Source organism: Ammodytes marinus (genome assembly GCF_949987685.1).
Source record: "Ammodytes marinus genome assembly, chromosome: 7".
In the NCBI taxonomy this organism is placed as follows: Eukaryota; Metazoa; Chordata; class Actinopteri; order Uranoscopiformes; family Ammodytidae; genus Ammodytes; species Ammodytes marinus.
In genome coordinates, this window is record NC_137211.1 from 8,488,843 (window position 1) to 8,509,424 (window position 20,582).

The following is a 20,582-nucleotide window of genomic DNA, read 5'->3' on the forward strand; positions in this document are numbered from 1 at the left end:
GTCCCCGAGGATATGAACAGGATGTCAGCCCCATGCAGACGGCCCTTATCTATGCACACCCTGAACGTGGTCATGCCTCATATTGGAAACATGTTGTCCAGTGCCAAGACAGGAGGCACTGTTTACTGGGGATAATTTAATACTGCATCATGGAGGCTGTAATGTGAAAGGTTTTGTAATCAACCAGTAGCAGTTTGGCAGGACAATAACAAAGGCCCTCTATTGCTCTGTTCAGATAGGGCGGGTTGAATAAACACAAGTATAATACAACTTGATACAATACATCAGTATCACTTGAATATTAATATGTAATCAAAATATTTTATTTTGTAGCAATGGTACTGTACGGCAGTAGGTAAACGTTAGCTTGACAATTTGTCAGCTTCGGTTTTTGTTTGAAGATTTAATTTATAAAAAAGGAAATATATATTGTTTACATAGAAGTAAGATCTTAATAAGTGTGGTCAGCCTTAAATGTGTATTCTCTCTCTCTTTCTCTCTGTTCCCACCTTCAGATCAATATCTCTGATCCATTTGACGATCCGATGAGAGGTCCACACTAGCGGATCCGTGTTCTGGTGCTCACACTGTATCCTACGGGCCTGCAGTGCCTGAACAAAAAAAGAACACCTTTTATTTAACTGACAGCTTGGATTTCCACCTGCCTCTAGACAGAGCACAACCAGGTACATTGGCCTGCAGTCCTCCTGCTTGGGGGAACGTGGTGCGGATTCTTACTTACCTCCTTGTCGAAATTGAGTAAGTGCAGCAGTTCAATGCCCAGCAGCAAGCTGACCTGGTGGAACTTCTTGGTGATGTTGAGGTGACGCTCAAGGTCACGACGGGTCAGGGAGTTCAGCATGCGTCCGTCTACCAAGTGTGTGTGGAAGGCCTGGGAGTACTGAGGCAGGCCCACGTCGCTTAACCACGCCTTGGCCACCCAGTGGTGGTCCATATCTGCAGCCTTAGACAGCCTACAGACAAACAGTGCATTAAAGGGTCACTTCAAATACTTCACACAAAAAATTGTTTTCCAGTGGTGGGGCATAATTATTGCAAACGCAAAATATTCACTGGCTCCAGCCTATTGAACAGAGATGTTATTGTTGTTATTTTGTTATCTAAAAAACTGATATAGATCATTTTGAATTTGGGAATAGTTGGTCGGACAAAATAACTATGTTTATAATACACATTCATATTTCAACATGAATTATGAGAGGAATTGTTCACATTTCTCGATGAATCGATGAATGGATAGAAAGAGAGTCATAACTGGTAGTTGCAGCCCTTAAATATTCCATCTGAGAAATAACCTATTCACTCGAAATAATTTGACATGTTAAGTTATATTACATTACATTTGTTTTAACCATCATCATCTTCTCAGCCAAAGCGCCATCAGAAGGGTTGTGTTAGCTCACATATACATTTAGTATAGAAGACTGGGGATATTAACACCATACATCACCAACAGATGGCCCTCTTTCACCACATAAAGTACAGTCAATACAAGAAATCACTGTTTCCCTTTCTCACCCTCTACCGTTCTCAGCATCTCTGTAATCCTCAACGGCCAGGCGGAGTTTCCGGCGATGCATTAAGCTGCTCACACCTAAACCAAGCTCCAGGTCTTCATCTGTAAGCCCCAGTAAAACCTGCAAAATGTCAAAGTAACCTGAGATACAGTTTACTGGTACACAATCCACTCAGACTTAAGTGCCCCCTTAAACAAAAGCCAGGTGGGTTTAAAATAGTGGATTACCACAAAGCAGCTGGGAAATCTACAATCCTTTTGCAACTGTGCACAATAATGTATGTAAAATTCTAAATGGTGCCATGTATGCAACGTATGTATCCTACCTTTCCACTCTTGACATTTTCCGAGCAGGTGCGGATGTACATGGGCATGGCCATGACCACCTCCAGCCAGGCCTGCACAGTGCCCGCCCTCCACTGGGACATGGGTGTGCTCCTGGCCAGCTCCACCTGCTGCAAGCGGTCCAGCTGGTCCTCCGAGCCGTCTGATAGGCTGAGGCTGAGGCGTGTGGGGCTGGAGAGGCTGTCTGAGTCTGGGTGGGTGAGTGAGGGGACATAATGGGTGATGTGGTTTGAGGAGGGTGTGAGTGTATAGCAGTGAGTGGGTATATAGTGAGCAATGAGAAAACAAATGTTAATTCCAACATACTGCGACCAATTCAAATTAGTTTAACATCAAATCAGCCCAGTGGGGGGTGGGATGATAAGAAGACTGAGAGTCATTTCTTCAAAGCAAACAACAAGCTTGTTAACGACATCCATAGGTTTTGGCTGCGCGACAACAAGCACAAGTGTTTTGCCAGTGATGCTGTAAACAAGGCTGCAGCGTTTTAAACCTAAGCCCCCTCACTTAAGAAGTCCATTAAATGGACAGCTGTATGGACTGTTGAATTAGCATGGCTCATCCGTATAAATTAGCCTGCGGCAACAGTTTGATTGGAGTAAAAAGCATGCAATTTGTAAAAATGTTATATGATATCGATGCATTAAAATGACATGAAATCAGCTTCACATTATCATTATCTACTGTTGGTTAACTCTCATTGATCCTTAAAATGCTGCTTAATTTATTCCCTTCAGCCGTGTATTTCTTACCTGTGAGGTTAATAGGTTGGGCCAAATGTTTCATGTTTACATTTCTCTCAAGGCTTTTATACCTGGAGGAATCGGGCCAAGAAAATAATGGCCAACAACGCAGTTTGTTTCACTTAGAACCAATTCACTGCGTTCACCAGCGGGTGGCAACTTGGTACCACTTTTGGGCCCAGCAGATGGTATCACATCATATATTGCTTTTTGATATTTAACAAATGATCACAGTTCTGATCTCAACACTTCCCACCTTAGACAGAGGATCCTCAACTTTTAAGAAGGGAATTGTTGTTGTTGTGGCAGACAGACATAATGCCCAAACTACAAACAATGCCTGTGCAGCTACAACCTTTCTATTGAATAATGAAAATGATTTCAATTTCGTCAAAGTCACCTGCTACTACTCTAGTCGCTTTCAGAAAAATCTTTACATAAGCACAAATACTGCACCTATCTCAGTGCAGTCCTCAGAATATAGCAGTACTATGGCTCAGCTAGTGACTGTACATGGGCCACATATAGTAAGGACTCCTTGGAAGGTAATGAGCCTTGGACAAAAGCATCCACCCGTTGAGTTCAGTCATGAAGGACGGCCACAGAACCTTTATCATACGTTTGGAACCTTCACACTCGCCAAGACATCCATTTTGTTGCCTGGGGCTGCCATCCTTTTTTACGCAGGCCAAAAAATAAATCCACATGTTCCCTGGTTCTCTTTGTGGTTGTGTCTCTCTGTGTCTTCTTGTTCTCCAGCAAAGATAGCAAATGGAAACCCTGTGTTTTGGCAGGCTTTATTATACCACTGTGTGTTTACTCAGAAAAGAGATTGCTGATGGAATGAATGTAGGGTTCCAAACAAACAGACCGTTATTAAACTCAACTTCAGCAAGTAATCTCAAGCCGGATGTTTTTATGTGCCTAAAGAGCAATGCATAAACCCAAGGTGCACCTGAGTGCAATTCAATACATACATTTGTATACCTTTGTACAGGAATGCACTTCTATTAAAAACACAAGGTCTGGTTTTTACCACGCAGAGAGGCATGTCACATTGAACTCTGCTTCACTGACTATCTGACATCCAGTCCAAGGCCAGACCGCTGGGACACTGGACTCTCTGTGACCTGAGAGTTGGGTCCTCCAGTAGTGGGGCTGACCCTCTTATGCCTCTTTAAAACACACTGAAAGCAGATCGGGTCAGACCAACATCCAACGGCTATGTGGTCGAATTACTGTGAAGAGTTTTCTGTCCTTCTATCCAACACAGAGGGTACGAGTGTTAAGTTTGTTTTGTAAACACGGGCAGATTGTTAACCCTTTTGTTCAGAGAGAATAGCAGTGTGTACACTTCACGTATGGGAGACTGTTTTGTTTAAGCAATCAATCCTTAAAAGTGACCTTAGGTGATGTGATGGATTTTACTGCTACAGCGCGGCAGTGTTTCTGATGAGATCTCACGCTCAAGATGGACAACGGAGAAGCAGGTAGTGTTGTTGACCCAGATGCAAACAATACATTTGTTATAAGAGATCAATTGTTGCAGCAACTGTGGCTAACCAGTGCTGTAGCTAGCGCACCGCACCTAGTATGCACTTATTAGCGTCCTTGAAGGGAGTTAAGATGAGAAGACTGATGCCACTACAGCCAGTCTGTTTCCAGCAAATGTTTCCTAATATGTAAAACTGTTCCTTTAACTGCTGAATTCAAGTGTTCATTGTTGTCCAGATATACAGACATATAAAGTGTGAGAATCTGAAGTCTGAACTGAGCTAATATTAGTATTTTATAGACAGTTCCAGACTTCAGATATTTTGTAGGACACGCACGCACGCACACACACACACACACACACACACACACACACACACACACACACACACACACACACACACACACACACACACACACACACACACACACACACACACACACACACACACACACACACACACACACACACACACACAGGGCTAGTCTAGCACTCCATGGGTTTAAGATGTTTCACAATTGTATTCAACTTGAAGAAGTGCTAAGTTCCATAGTCATTCTGTGATGTTGATAAGAGAGTTAGATGGCATCTACAACCACAGCTTGTAACCCAGCAGAGCTAAAAGTGTATTTAAAGCAATTGGGACTGGTCTCACCGAGTCGAATCGATTACTTCCTGGGTCACTTCACTGTGTTGAGAGTCCGATGGAAGTCAGAGAACAGGTGGGAGGGTGAGGGGTGGGGGGTCAGTGTTAGAGGTCAGGGGTCAAACCAAAGCAGAACATTATTGACACCATGTGCTGACACATACGTATGAGTTCTGTTCCAGCGACCTGACATGGCTTCCTTTCCCCTTCTCTCTTATTTTCTGATTTAAAAAATGTCCCATATCAAAAGAAGAAGAGGGAAGAAATGCTTTTCAGAGTGAAACAATAAATTGGTATAGAGAGGAAAGGAGGCCATTTGGAAGCTTTAGGGATGCAGTCCTATCACAGATGGACTTGCAGGGCTGAGAGAGGCTAACACATATGTTAAAAATGGCAGCCCCCCCGCCGCCCCACATCATAATGGGAGCAATTAGGATTAGAGCCATACCAATAAGAAATGAACACATACACACACAAACGTTAACACAGGGAAAGAGAGGACAGCCACGAGGCAATTCAAACGGTATTTATTTTATTTTAAAATAATCTTACTTTTCTCATTTAGATCTTTTGAGCGTAATTGTGTTGCCATGCCTTTGAAAAGGTTTGCTACTGCCCACTTCTAAACATCTCAGGACCTCACAATAGAAGTCCTCCACCAAGGCCTACATCTTTCACCTTAAATAAAACTCTTTAATAATAATATTATTTTTTCCATTTCTGCAATGTTATCTCATTTACAAAAAGTAAGTTATTTGTGGGGGAAAAAAAACAAGCAGACCGTGGTGGCTCAAAAAATAAAAAGCACACAATGTTTTTCTTTTGATATGTTTTTGCCCTATCAGCAGAGGGTCATAAAGGTTGGTTCAAATGAAATCATAAAAAATAGCCTAGATTTTCATACATTTCATTACTTGTTTAATGAAATAAACTGGTTGAGCTGTTCTTCTTCTTCTTACACATACATTTTAATACATGATGACTTATCTTTGAATAAGATAACCTTATCTGATTAAGCTCTTAAAATCAAATATCTACGAATCCATGTGTATGTAGGCTGAGCTAAGGGTTACACGGTAATCCCCCTTCACTGTTTACAAGTGCGTTCTTTTGACAAGCACACGTGGGTTAAATACAGGCGGCCCAATGTAATCTGTGACTCTACAGTGTTTCAGATGAGACGGACAAATACCCAGTGTGTTAGTCTTAATATCAGGGAGAGAGAAAAGATTTCCTGGGAATGGCAGTGCAGACTCCGGCTTCCAGTGAAAGGATGAAAATAATCCAATGTCAGTAGTCATTCTTTTGCTTGAAGAAATGCTATTAACCTTTGGCACAAAGTTAATTGCTTTCTTCAGCCATGGGCCTGAAATCTGCATCTGGGATATTTTTTTTCGTGGTGAGTTCAAGGGGGTCATAGGGGAAGGTGTGCATTTGCTTCAGTTAGATTAGCCTGCTCAAATCACCTGGCACTTGTTCTTGTTATAACAGTTCATTGAATGCTCAGGCCTCCAAATTTACGCTATGATATTCTCGTTAAAATGACCATCAGTCTAATATCTACTGTTACTACAATTGATGTTTATGCTATCACTTTATTTTGTGATAATAGCTTCTTTTTTTTAAGACTAACTTTTCCCAAAATAATTCTACTGCAAGCTTTTCTAAGCATTAACGAACTGATAGCTAAGATCCTACAGCAAGGAAATAGTACAAAGCCTCATGAATATGTAGAATATTCTTTCATTATTCTAGCGCTGTTTTTTCATTGTGACTGTTGACTTTTCTGACCTTTAATATTTCAAATGTAGTTTAGCATAAGTAGGTGCAGATTAAAACGTTTGAGTGTGTTTGAGATGTTAAGCTTTTGAACAATAATCAGAATATCTGAAAATCTCTGAATAATAAAATGTAAAAACTTCATTTGAAATGGAGGAAATCATGAGTAGACATCATGAAATCAGTAACTGACCTCTCTCTTGTTTTGCTCTTTCAAACAGACACCTCCTTGTCAAAATAAGACATTTCTGTTAAATAGGGTTTTTGTTCAACATGCATTTAAGGGGACTGGGACTTATGTGCATGCATGTCACACACATGTACCTTCTATCTCGACAGATAGAAAACACATTTCTTGCATTTCCTGTTTGGCTTCATGTGGCCGTGGAACAAACTGTTCTGCATAGAAAAGCTCATTCCTCGTTTAGCACAGTCTTTGAAGTCTCATACGTGCAAACAGCAAAGGAGTGCACAGTTATTTTCTGAGGGACACGTCGTACAACCAATTCAGAGGTGGATTTGAGGAGTCTGCATGTTGCCGACAGGAAACTGTTCTCGTCATGGCAGTGGGGGGTGGTGGGGGGGGGGGGGGGTGTTGGACCAAGCAGGACAATAAACAAGTAGGAGTTAAAGGGGAGTGAGGGGAGGGGGGGGGGGGTACATGTCAAAAACAACAAAAGGCATTCGGGACAAGGAGACATTTACACGCACAAAGTGCACATCAACTGTTGTTATTTACAAGTACAGCAGTCCTTCAAGTTTCCAGTTGAGTGAAAACAAAAAGTCAAAATTCAAAGAACAATTAAAAGATCCAATAACACAGCCGTTTTTTGGAGGGGCAGATACAATAGAACATATCCACTTGGGTCGCCTTGGTGTCACACTGTCCACTCTATTTACAGGACTGTACATACATACAGGTGCAATTTGCCCGTTAAGGTTTACACTTCAGCCAAGCAAGACGCCACTCCGACTTCCGACATTGGCCTCTGACCGTGGATGGCACACACACACTCTCACACACACACATACACACCTGAGTATGCGTGCACGTGAGACCGCACAGGGCACACACTTTACCATATCTGTACACACTCACGTCAAACACACACACACCAATCCTTCTCGCACACGCGCCTCAACACAGTGCTGTCCTCTGATACATTTGCTATAAAGGATCTCCAGGTGGTTTTTCGTTTTGGGAGATGTGTGCTTTACCAGTCTGCGTCTTCCTCTATGTAATAATCAGGTGTTGAAGTACCATCAAACAAACCGGGGTCGAGGGATTTGCGCTGCTTTCCGCGGGCGAAGACGCGCGACAGAGAGCCCAGCCCCATCTTCTCTTTCTTCTTCTTACGCTTCGCCTCCTCCAGATCTTCTAGGGACTGAAGAGAGAGAGAGAGAGAGAGAGAGAGAGAGAGAGAGAGAGAGAGAGAAAGAGAGAGAGAAAGAGAGGAAGAGAGGGAAGAACAGGATGATGAAAAGATGGGCAAAGGAGCAGAGAGACGCAATAGAGTGCATATAGCTGGCGATAGGGACAGGGAATGGGGTAAAGATCACAACACAGAGCGGCAGTGGGACTCGGCATGCTGCCAGACGTGCACTTATTAGACAACCACAACTGCTCGAAACTAATATACAAGTCACAGCTGCAGAGTGAGAGTACACTATAGACTGTGCAAGGCAAACATGAACTCAGCCAGAATGATGGCGGAAAGGAAACGATAGCGACCAGGAACAATCTGCATTTACTACGAGGGTGGTTGGCGGTGATGACTGCTTGGGGAGGAGGGTGCTGTGGCTCTTACATTGCAGAGGGAGTGAGTCCGATGGCGTGGTGAGTTGATGTCACTGGGTGTGGATGAGCGGTCTCCCTCCAAGGCTGAGGCGTCGGAGATGATGGAGGGCTGACGCGAGTGGCACGGGCTCACCCGCACAGCAGCCACTAAACAGGAACCAGGGGGGAAAAGAGAAGAGGCTTGTTTTTCTTAAGGGGGGTGTGTGTTTGTGTGAGTGTGTGTGTGTCTTTGGACCTAATGTGTGAACAGGGACAGTTGGATTGTTATCAGCACGACACCCTTAAATAAACAATATTCAAAAAAGTCCCTGTCCAGAAAGCCTGAAACTATTTGCAATCATCTGCAGTTGCTAAGCAACAGTGAAAACAGCTTCAAAGAGGTTTAGAGTGTGTGTGTGTGTGTGTGTGTGTGTGTGTGTGTTTCAGTGAGACTTATACAGTACAACCAATTGCATAGCAATTTGGGGGTCCGTGACTGTTCACACGTCTTCCTGTCTTTTTTCTTGTCCTTGTCTGCCTCTTCCTCCTGATGTCCCCAATTAGGCAGCAACCCGTTTGAACCTACAGCTGCCCTTTAAAACAAGCTCTGGGAGGATTGAGAGTGGACTCCTGCCCTGGTGGAAGTGAGGCTATTTAGAGTGGGAACTTTTTACTTAAATAATAAATAAAAGAAACTGGCTGTTTTAAGTCAGCAGGAGCCATTGCTGCATTGCAACACAAGAAAAAGAAAGGCCTAAGGGGTAACAAAAGTCAAAAGCGGCTGAGCTTGGCAAGGGAAAGCTGCACATTAAATTCAGCCGCCAATGTCTGCCTGTAGGGCGAGCTGTCACATACTGTATGTAGTTTCAGATAAAGCTGTTTCCTCTTCCACGGCGTATGTCTGCACAAGTGAGTTAATGTTAGTGTTGTGAAACAGTACTGATTCTCAGGTTCCACCATTCTCGACTACAGTGGAAACATTTCTAAGCAGCGGAAGGCAAATGGAAGCTGTAAAAAGCAAAACATTTGGTTCACTCAAACTGCTACACGAAGCGCATGAAATGTCACGATCGGAGCATCATCAGCGGCCGACGGTGGTGGTCGCACGGAGCCGACGGGGACAGTGAAGGTGGGCATGCAAAGGGTGGATGACGGTTAAAAAAAAGACTTTGTGTGCGTCCATAAGTTCATGTATGGGATGAGGGGGGGATGCTCATGAGGGCCTACCCTGTCTGTCGGTGGGATGTCCCGTGTGCACATAGAGGGTCTGCTGACTCTGTCTGATGGCAGCAGTCAAGGGAAGGTCGGCATGCATCACCCACTCCTGGTTGTTGCCGTTGACGAGCGTTTCCGCGGGCATGGCCAGAGAGTGACGCTTGGGCACGTCCTTGGTCAGCGTGGAGAGTGACTGTTTGGCCTGATGAGGGTTAAAAACACACCAAGGCAGTTAGACAGAAAGCAAACTTACAACAATGAATAATCCTGGGGGAAAGTTTTTGAATTTTTTGTTTGTGTGTTTTATGATTTGTATTTGTGTGTTTTTCTTCCATTGCGCTTTGTATTTCTGCACACACCACATGTATGCGCACATGTTCAGCTATTCTCCAGGATCCCATTTGAGTGAATGCCGACATTTGAGTTTTTTTCCCCCCTGAGCTCCTCATGTGGTTGTTGCCTCATGAAAAATGCAGCTGTATTCATGTTCGTCTTTTGTTGTGTGAATTCTCTTATTACCACTCCGGAGAGTGTGGAGAAAGAGGGAGAGAGAGAAAGAGAGCGGGAGAGAGAGAGAGAGAAAGAGAGTGAGAGAGAGAGAGAATCTTTATTCATTGTTTGCTTCCTTTTCTGCGGGTGGAAGTTGGGGAAATTGGTTGAGTGTAAAAATGGAGAAACTGAAAATAATGACTCTTTTCTATAAGTTTGCTGAACACATTTGCTCTGTAGAGAGCCTTGTCACAAAAAGCACAATTCCCCACCTTTTAGCAGGAACAACAATGAGCTGCTGGAGCCTGGGGGAATGCGTTTGTGTGTGTGTGTGTGTGTGTGTGTGTGTGTGTTTTTTCTGTCCGTCAAAAGTTTGTGTGCCTGTTTTCCTGACATGTGGGTGTTTTACAAATGCTTATAAATCTTTGTGATGGTGCCAATCTTATCATCATCATGCCAAGCGGCGGCAGGCTGCAAATCAACAGGGGCACACAATCAACCTCATTGCAATCATGTACTAACTACCAGCGGTCAAACCATTAGAAATCACAGTCTTTGACATGCAAAAACACAACACAATCACAAAACCTCTGGTGTAATCATTAGTTGTCAGAAAAATTGATGTATCCCCCCCCCCCACCCAAGCATTTTTCCCCCGCTCAATTAGACCGAAAACACATTCATTGTCAATCACAGTGGGAGGGGGAACCCATGGTATATTGCTGATGTTAGGATCACTGGGATCAGTCAGGGGTCGGCTGAAGAGGTTAGTGAGAAACGTGCAGCTGAGGGAGGGAGGGGCTTTTCCCAAAACCATAATTAGGTCACCACAAGTATAGGAGACATTTTTTCGAGGGGAGCGTGAGGGAGAAAAGAGGTCAAGACTTTTTTTAAAGCTGGGGCCTCAATCTTACCGCTGTGACCCTAGAAGAAGAGAGGTCCCTTTCCGGAACCCGCTCAAACACCCGGAACTCCATTCTCTGATTGACACAGTTACTCATCTGGGGAGTTGGGGGAGACAATGGCTATACTGTACATTAAAAAAAAATAGTTTGTGGATTGATTTATGCAGTATAACCCAAAATAGTGTAAAGTGACAGACAGAAGTGATTTAGTCATTTTTTTCTTTTGCTATTTTTCCTATATGCCAGTAGTTTTAATACATTTGGTGAGCTGACTTTTCGGGTTTTTTTCAGGCCACTTCATAATACACCAGAATTGCACATTAAACATGGAGAAAAGGAAATACATTGCAATAGCAAAAGAAAGAGATGAAAAATGTATTTATAGCATGGGAGATTCTGTGTCTCTTGGCCTGCCAGTCTGTCAGTTCTAGTCTGTGTCTGTCTGTCTGTCTGTCTGTCTCTGTCTGTCTGTCTCTCCGTCTGTCTTTACCATGGCCAGCTCAGCCTCCAGCTCCTTGATGCGGTTGTCCTTGAGGTCTAGCTGTGAGCGCAGCATGCCCGTGTGCTCCGTGGCCTCCTTGGTCTGCCGCCGCAGGTCCCACTTCTCTCTCTCCAGCAGGTCCTTCTCTTTGGCCAGGGCCTTCACCGCATCCTCGCTCTCCTGGTGGACACACACACATCCTGATGGATTGGTTCACATAGCAACAGTCCTGGAGCAAAATCTTCATGCTTTTTATGAACACACACACACATCAAAACACACTGAAAAAAGGAATACAAAAATAAGATAGAAAGTAAAATAAACAACAAACATGGCGTACCCAACTATACAGGTTTCTATGTCAAATGTCAAACTGAAAATAAAAGTTATTTGAGAGCTGTCAAGTAGGTCCCTTCAGTACTATGATATAGCCAATGAAAAGCTGGCAAATTTGTTTAAACTTCTTTGCTTTCCCTGAAATCTCATATAGAATCTCCATGTATAACTCCATGCATGCATTTTGTGTGTAACTGTTCTATGGTCTGTGCACCCGGCCGGGCTTCATACTTTTCTGTGCTGCTCATAGTTGCGTATGAAGTCGCGGAGCTGCTCCTCCCGGCTCTCCAGGGTGGCGTAAAGCTGCTGCATCTGGTTGACCAGGTCGGCTTTCTCTGCCTTCAGACGCTTTCGGTCCGACTTCATGGCTGAGGGAGAGACAGAGAGAGAGACAGAGAGAGATTGAGAGAGAGAGAAAGAGAGAGGTGTCATTAAGTTAGCATCAGATACCCAGCAACATAAGGTTTTGCAGTGAAGCGACTGTGTGCATGTAATGCCGGCAACAGTGGTGTGCTGAAAAAACATCTTTACACGTAAAGGAGAAAATGACAATGGCTTACGTGACTTATTGTTGCTGGTGGTCACCTTGTAAGAATAGTACCATTGTGTTTAGAGCAGAGTTTTTAACAGCACAATATAGAGAAAGATAAACATGTTTTGTGTGTCTGTTCCCACTGAGCCAATAAAGCACAATGATAAATGCAGCCGCCCACAGGTTATTAAGGGGGTGGTTTTAGTGTGAGAAATTAATTCATGACAATGGCTGAGCCTTTACCTTAAAACAATGTTTTTTTCCCAAAGCTGTCGCATAAAGACATATTTACTGCACGGAATGTAAAGACAAGGGGTAATTGGTATACAGAACTAGTGTTGGCCTAATACTGTGATGTGATTCATGTGCAGCAGCATTGCTTTTTTTTTTAAAGTCAGTATGTGTTGTCCACAAGCCCATGTAGTCACAGTTTCTTCATGAGGATGCGCTTTTTTTTTAATTAAGCGCTTTCAGATACGAAACGCTTTAAGTAAGAACATTAAACAAACCTGCTGCTGCTCTAATGTGGTGTGTGTATGTGTTGATAAAGGGGTTAACCCTCCCTGTCACTCTCCTCTTTGCTGCTGATTTGGTGAAGGGCTGGCTCTCTCTCTCTCTTTTTTCCATCTATCTCCCCACCACACACTCTCTCTAATCCCCTGGCACCTCACCCACACATCGCGATAAACCGTAGTTCAGCGTAGTTATTCACAGAAGCTCTAATTTTCTCAAAGACAACATATTTTTTTTCTCCTCTGCATCTGCCTACTCTCTTGCTTTCTTTTGATTTTCACTCTCTTTCTCTCTCTCCCTCTCTCTTCAAGCAAAGCTGTCTTCCAAACATATGCTTGCTTAAAGCAGAGTTTCCCTCCAGCTATCTCTCCAAACTGCATAAACATATGCTTTATTTACATGTTATGTATTCTCGCTGTGTCTCTCCTCCACCTTTGTCACTCTGACATATATTGCTTTGAAGCACAGCGACTATGCTATAACTGTTGGATATAGAAAAGCTATAGTGCGTAACTTCTGTTGCCCCATAAGGAATTCTGAATAATTACAACAACACTATCGGCGCATCAACATGAGGTAAGCCTTTCGATGATCGTGCATGGATTTTTTTAACCTTCTACTGTACATTTCTTTGGAATTATTCAGAGCTCCTGCGCCAGTGTCCGGGGGTGACACTAGTAGTTTGTAAATGCTGCAATACTGAAAATACAAATAGAGTTTGTGGAGCTGTGATACACTTCATCAAGTTCGTGTTAACCCGTTTGTCGTTGGCTTCAATGCAATTCATTCATATGAAAAAGTTACGCACTCTAGCTTTAATACTATCTCTAACAGTTTCCCGTCTTGAAGCGTATTATCATCACATGTTCACCTTTCTTTCTCTCCCCTCATTCTTCCCCCTCTGAGCCAGCTGTGTGTCATTAATTAACTTATATCCGAGCCTGGTTAATTGCTTGACATTCACAAGTTGCGTCTGGGGTGCATTGCTCAGGCAAGCGGAATGGAAGTGAAGTTTACAAGGACAGACCCTCTTCTCCCCCCCTCTACTCCTCTCGTTTCCTCTTCTTCATTTTTCTCCTGTCACCCTTTCATACGTCTCCCTTTCAGCCATTATTTAGCGGTGGAATCCCAGAGCGCAAAAAAGAAGAAAAAAATGGATACTCAAGCCAAACTAGCCAGCGAACGAAAGAACAAGAAAGGTCCCTCATTGGCTAAGAGAAACAGGAAACCTCCCAGCACCTGCCTGGGTAAGGGAAATCAAAGCCGTCTTTGAGATGAGCCAAAGAAATGCTTCTGCTGCCTGCTGCCGCTGCCTCACATCCTGCACCTGTGAGCGTTTGGCAACATCAACCCTCCTGGTGTCTGATACAAGAAAGAACTCACTGTGACTCAGTAAAAAAGAAAAAAAGGAAAGGGGGCTATTTACATTTACAAATCTTTTTAAGCGCTGTTACTTAGCATTTCTAACCTCTGTATGAACAGTTTTAATGAAGAAAGATGTCTCTCCTTCTCATTTTTCCTCTCTCTCTCTTTCCGCTGTTATCTTGGGTGAGATGTGGAAGCACTAGAATGTCTCCATCTGCTGAAAGCCATTTTAAATGACTAGTATAATACTGTACTTTGTGGTTATGCCCAAGCCCCCAAAGAAATATTACCGGATGAAACAAGAGCGAAGCACCTGGGAAGCATACAGAGATGAAGCTAATGTGTGTTGAAGTGGAGGAGGAGAAAGAGAAAGACATGGTGAGGAGGCAATTCAAGAGGCGCCGGTTTAATAGTTTTTTCATTGAGGGATGAAATCTTTCGAAATATCTTTTTTTTTCTTACTGTGCATTGTGGGAATATATTAGGCCTATGTGTAGTTGTTTCCTTTTCCCATTATATCTAGTTTTGCTCGGTGTGTCTAAAAGAGGAATGAGTGGTGGTAGTCCTTGTGCTTAATGGTATGTGCCCTTTATGCAAATTCAGATACTAAAAGCTGCTTCGTGTCAACAGAAAAAAGAGAGGGTCAGGACTCACGTTAAACAAACATTCACCATCCAAAGTCCAGCCACTGATCCTACCAAATGTTGAAAAACACAAGAACACCTGCCTTTTGGTAGGCTCTGCTTTGCCAAAGCCCTTGTGCTTTTAAGGAGCTTAATCTGAACATCTATACTTCTGTACTACCCAAAGTAGTCTGCTGGCTATGATGCTTTGCCAACTGGAGAGCTTAGAATGCCCGGGATGAGCGCGCCAACTCTTTAACTATACTGAACAGGAACACTACTCTTTTATGAAATAAGTTAGTAGTAGGAGGAATAGCTTGACATTTTGGAATATATGTTAATCTGCTCTCTTTTCCGAGAGCCAGATGAAAAGCTTGATACCACACTGTCATGTCTGTATGATAAATATGAAGCTGGAGAAAGACAGCATAGCTTGTTTAGTTTAGTTTGGTAGAGAACATTGGAAGCACTCTTAACACATTTATTGGCTGGCTACCTCACAGTAACATCATAACTCCTGGAAGTGACTGTAGCCGATTCTTGTGCATAATCACTGTAAAAAAAAAGCAAGACGTGCTGTAAACTAGTGATCTTTAGAGCTGGTGGTGGTAGGCAGATGTTTTTTTATAACTTCATACACAGCAAGATATAGCTTTTTCTCTCCACTTTCCCTGCTTGCAGTGCTATGCTATCGGTTGCTAGCTCCAGATTCCTATTTAGTATACAGATATTAGAAACGTACCAATAGGATGGGAAGAGATTGGCAACGAGGGAAGATGGTGAGCTGCTTACCATTATGAGCAGATGTATACTTTAATTCATTTTTTTTAATAAGTCATATTTATGTTGAATATTTGTCTGATTTTTGTATTATTTGTTGTTCCGTTTCCTCTTTAGTCACTGTAAGTGGTGAGGAATGAGGATATGTTCCAGTCACTGTTTTGCGGTTGTGCCCTCTCTGCTCCCTGAACATGTGTGGAAAGCAGAGGAGTGGATTAAACTGCAGGAGGAGAAATTCCTTCTCTAACATCTTGATACCTTTTTCTGTTTACTTCTGTGAAAACATGTCACCACGGGAATCTCTTTTTAAAGCAACAGGGAATTCAAGCTGACCAGAGCTGTTGTTGTTGTTGTTGTTATTTGTGAAAAAGCACACTACAAAACTTTGTACAGCGACCTTTAAAGCCTACAGGGGGATCACAGCTGGATACTCAAAGGACAGATTTTTGGCAAACACGATGTGAATAATATATAGCCATAGCCTATAACATGAGACCAAAAGACTCGTAATTGCGTAATTGTCAGACGTCTTTCAGCTCCATGATGATCCTTTGTTGTAAAGAAAGAAAATCAACCTCTGCAAATCTCGCTATCTACCGATCACCACTGTGGTTACGCGCTTTATTACAACCCACTCGCTGCTATTCTCTGGTTAAATAACAACCCTTATTATCTGGAGTGTTCCAATCTATGATGGTACAAAAAAATATAACAAGATCCCAACCATGATTTCAGCTAAATAACATGGATTTCTACATGGCTGAATAAAGAGACAAGAGACAATGGCAACGAGGCAGTGGGCTTTGAAGAAGTATGGTCTGGGGCATATTCAAATTCAAGGCATTTCAATTAATTTAATAAAAGACCATATCCATATGCAAGTTCATTTTACCTGCCTGGCACGCCGGACAACAGAATCACGAGGATGGACTTGCTTATCAACACCCCCCTCACAAAATGATGCTCTCCACATTAATGAATGGAACCACTCCACACTGACACCACTCCACGTATAACTTCGGAGCTGAAGAGGAGGGACGGGCTTTCAGTCGACTCTTATCATAATTATTCGGCGAGAGAGAACAAAAGAGACATCGGCTCATTGGACTGAGTCCAGTGTTCACGGTGTGGGATTGTTAAATCTGCCAGCTGTATAATGAAGTAGGAGCCTTCAGAGCCAGTGGAGTGAGTGAGCTGCACCTCCTCACTTCCACAGTAAAAAACTAACTCATTGGTTTAAGTATGAGGTTGATATAGAGATGCTGTGCTACTATTTAGCAGTCCTCACTGTAGAGCAGGTCATTTCTGTTTCGGAATTCTCTTTTCGTCCTAATGGTATTCAAACACGTTCATTAGAAGTTAATTTATTTTTTATCATGAATCTACGGGGATCAGATTTGACATTTGACTCTTTTGACACCCCATGAGCCATTAAAAATAGATCAAACATGGCCCACTAATAGGTGATCTGAGGGTGTGTGTGTGTGCGTGTGTGTGCGCCTGTGACCACACTCTCTCACACACACACACACACACACACACGCACACGCACACACACACACACACAACCCTGTACACGCTATTTAAACAGCAGATCTGACACATCAGGGAATCAAGGGGAGAATCATGCTTTGATCCCATAACAGCACCTCATTACTCACCTCTGTGTCTTAACTACATCAAAGCGTAATTAACCGGCGCTGTAAAAGGCTGAGCCTAATTGCTGGAGTTCAAGCCGTGTCACACCACTGTAAAGGGCGAGTGCAAAGAGTAAATCAGCTGCGACGACGTAGACGCTGATAAAAGTGGTGGAATATCCTTCTGTCTAACTGAGGTACATTTGCTTGCCACTAGGGGCCACTGTGATCCAAACACATGTGCTCACTGGAGACCATACAAGAGAGGGCCACATTTAATAGAAAATCATCATCCTCATTAACTGTTATGAAGAAGCTGCTGCCAGTGTTGAGGGTGAAAAATCTTGCAAACACACCAGGCAATGATTATCCCTGATTTCTTGGTTTGTTTCTGTTTTAAAGCCTTATTTTCCTTTAAAAAAAAATCCCCTAAAGCTGCAGCAATTACTTTAATGTTATTAGTTTATTAGCCTTACAAGATTTAGAAGCACCAATGTGTGTGTGTGTGTGTGTGTGTGTGTGTGTGTGTGTGTGTGTGTGTGTGTGTGTGTTTGTTTTCAACACCTAGTGAAGGAAGAGGCCTTGCAGTCAAGGACAGGACTGCTTTCTGAGCAGGGTGTTGTGTTAAATGACACTAAGCAGAGCAGGCAGACTGTGCTTTGATGATACGTAGCCGTCTGTTGCTTTTTATTTGAGCTGTGGATTGACTGGGAGTCTCTCAGTGACAGTAATTAGCCAAAGCGCAAATAGCTCATTAAAAAAACAGCGGAGAGAGGGCCAGTTATACTTTGAAAATTCATTAAACACAACCTTGATGAGAAGAAAGTATCAACATAAATTGGCTAAACTAAAAAAAAAACACACTGAACGTTCCAAATGTGTTGTGGTTTATTTCTCTCCCTTTACCTTCGCTTTAGGGTTTGGACATCGCTAACTTCACTTCATTGTGATTTGTGGGAAAAAATGACTCAAAGCAGCAAAGCAGAGAGCATATAGCGTCATAAGAAAAACATGCAATCGTTAGAGGTCGGCAATTACCCACGATTACAATTATACAGCTCTCTGGCTAATGCCTGGCATACAGTGGGAGTGAGCTGAGGCCTTAACATTGAAACGGTGAGGGCATCACACCGAACAAAGGCAGTGGGGGAGACACAGGAGGAGACTATAGTTGGGTGAAATAATGAATAACTCGTTATGCTGCTATGCTAAAACTGCCTGGTGAGAAACTCATGTCTAAGGTTTATAGCCAACCCAAAACTTTGTGCATCTCCCTGTACTACGTGAACAGCGCGACCTAGACATACCTGGGTGAGTGCAATCGTATACCTATTCAAGGTGGGTGTTTGGTTGACTCAATGCTCATAGGGAAAAAGAGAAAAAAAGATTGAAAGGTAGTTTCCTCCTCTGCGTTCTCCACTTGGTATTCATTGGCAGCAAGAGAAAATCTGCATGTAATTTAGCCACAACCCTGTCTGAACCGAGTCAAGAGCGGCAACGCGGTTTCTGTGAACCCTTCCCCAAAGTAAACAGGTATTATCTAGAGTGGCAGAGAGCAAAGGAGGGGATGATTCATACGGTTCAACTTCACACACACAATACTTCATCACTCCTGCCTTTTTCTTCTTTTTGTTTGCCTTTACACCTAAAAGCAGAACCGCGGGAAAATAAATAAGACAGGAACAACAACACAGAAAGCCACTCTGCTTCACAATAATGCTTGGTAGCACTTTAATGGAAAAAAAAAGAATGAAAAAAGAAGAAGAAAACGGGCGCTTAAGTTCTCCAAACATTGCTCTCATTCCTCTAGGAAAATACTTTGCCCATAGCATCTGGAGAGACGTTCACAATATGCCAGCTCTGTGTAAACTGTGGGAAATCAAATAGAGTCAACATCCCTCCTTCAGTCAACTGGCAGCATACGGAAATTGCGGTAGTTAATGAGGTATTCGCAAGAACATTTGGCCCATGCTTTTGTTTTGTTTTCTTCCATCATGAGCCACGATCAAAGCAAACAAGCTGCAACTCCAACAAGTAATGAGTATATTAAATGTATTAGAAACCCTTGAAGCACAATAGGTAACCAAACTAAGGATATTAAAGGTGAAGTGAGCGATACATTTATGTTAATATACGTGTTAAATCGTTCTATATTCATTCAGTGATCACTTATATAGTGTGCGCGTTTCATACCTCCGATCTCTCAGTCAACCGCTCTGCATGTAATCGGCAAATTACATTTTTCGGAGATCCCGAAAGTGGTATCCAATAAGATGAGAGAACGCTACAAACCGGCACCCGTCTCACTGCCGGTGCACCCGCAGAGCGACAGATGAGTGAATGTTTATGCACCTACTATGGCGGAGCAGGTAAAAATCCTTCCCAATGTCTGTTTTGATTGTTTTTATCATGTTGTTTTATCACACTTATGGATCTGAGATGATGCTAGATAACTCGCTGCTTGAAGACCTCAGTGCATTAATGTGGTGACGTAGGGACGAGGAAGGGGACTGCTAACTGCACTCACTGACAGGAAGTTAGCTAAAAGAACCATTCTTCTTACAGCACCTTTAAGGGCTTTAGAAATATACATCACCATGTACAGTATATGATTCTTTAGAACTGATCTAGAATATGAACACACATTGGAATTCAATTGGGTAAGGAAAGACACCTGATGTGGTCCTGATGTGAACAAGCCCACCATTAAAAAAATCGACATTCAACCTTACCTTATACTACGAATACAACCCTGTCTGTGGATGGAATCTAAGGCTATGCAATATAGATATGCTACCACAATGTAATGCAAAACATTTGAAAACACAGTGAATTTTATAATATATAATATTGCAATATGCAATTGCGGCGGAACAATTTATTTGATAAACAAATCAAAATAACTAGTAAATAAGATATAAAAGTTGTTGGTTTTAATGCCGGTTGAAAAATGATAAACAGCAGTGCTTCCTTTACTTGTGTACAACTGCAGTCAGTACCATAAAAGCCATAGAGGAAAGTGAAAGTGTGTGCTGTAATCCCCATTTGTACAATTCATTCTGCCTCGCCTCCCAGTAAGACAGCAGGCTTTTCGCCCTTCCCTCCAGAGTGGCCATCTGTAACAGGTACAAACACTTCTAACCTTTAGATGTGGGCGGATGTGGGAAGTCTGGGGGATGTTTACCGCCATTTATCAGTCACAGTTATGACGTGTTCTATCCCAGAAACATGCTGAAAACTGTTTGAACTGTCTTTATGTATCTGGCTCACATTGAATCATAACAGCTTGTTAGTATTTCATATGTTCTGCTCCCTTACATTTACCTTAAATGTCTTTAATTGCTGATTGTTTGCTTTGCATGAAACATTTGGTTATTGCCTAAT

At 42.7% G+C, this 20,582-nt stretch overlaps 1 protein-coding gene across 1 annotated transcript in view; it reads right to left on the reverse strand.

Annotated features, from left to right (window-relative positions):
* The window catches only part of kazna (kazrin, periplakin interacting protein a), a gene marked incomplete at both ends in the record, with an annotated part of 159,224 nt that overhangs the window by 1,804 nt on the left and 136,838 nt on the right, over nt 1-20,582 (reverse strand). Inside the window, 9 exons of the mRNA XM_080030636.1 lie at nt 510-611; nt 743-974; nt 1,540-1,658; nt 1,864-2,072; nt 7,807-7,930; nt 8,354-8,490; nt 9,550-9,739; nt 11,422-11,592; nt 11,980-12,116. Of these exons, the coding sequence (XP_079886762.1) occupies nt 510-611; nt 743-974; nt 1,540-1,658; nt 1,864-2,072; nt 7,807-7,930; nt 8,354-8,490; nt 9,550-9,739; nt 11,422-11,592; nt 11,980-12,116 (1,421 nt within the window). The remainder of the gene's footprint in view (nt 1-509; nt 612-742; nt 975-1,539; nt 1,659-1,863; nt 2,073-7,806; nt 7,931-8,353; nt 8,491-9,549; nt 9,740-11,421; nt 11,593-11,979; nt 12,117-20,582) is intronic.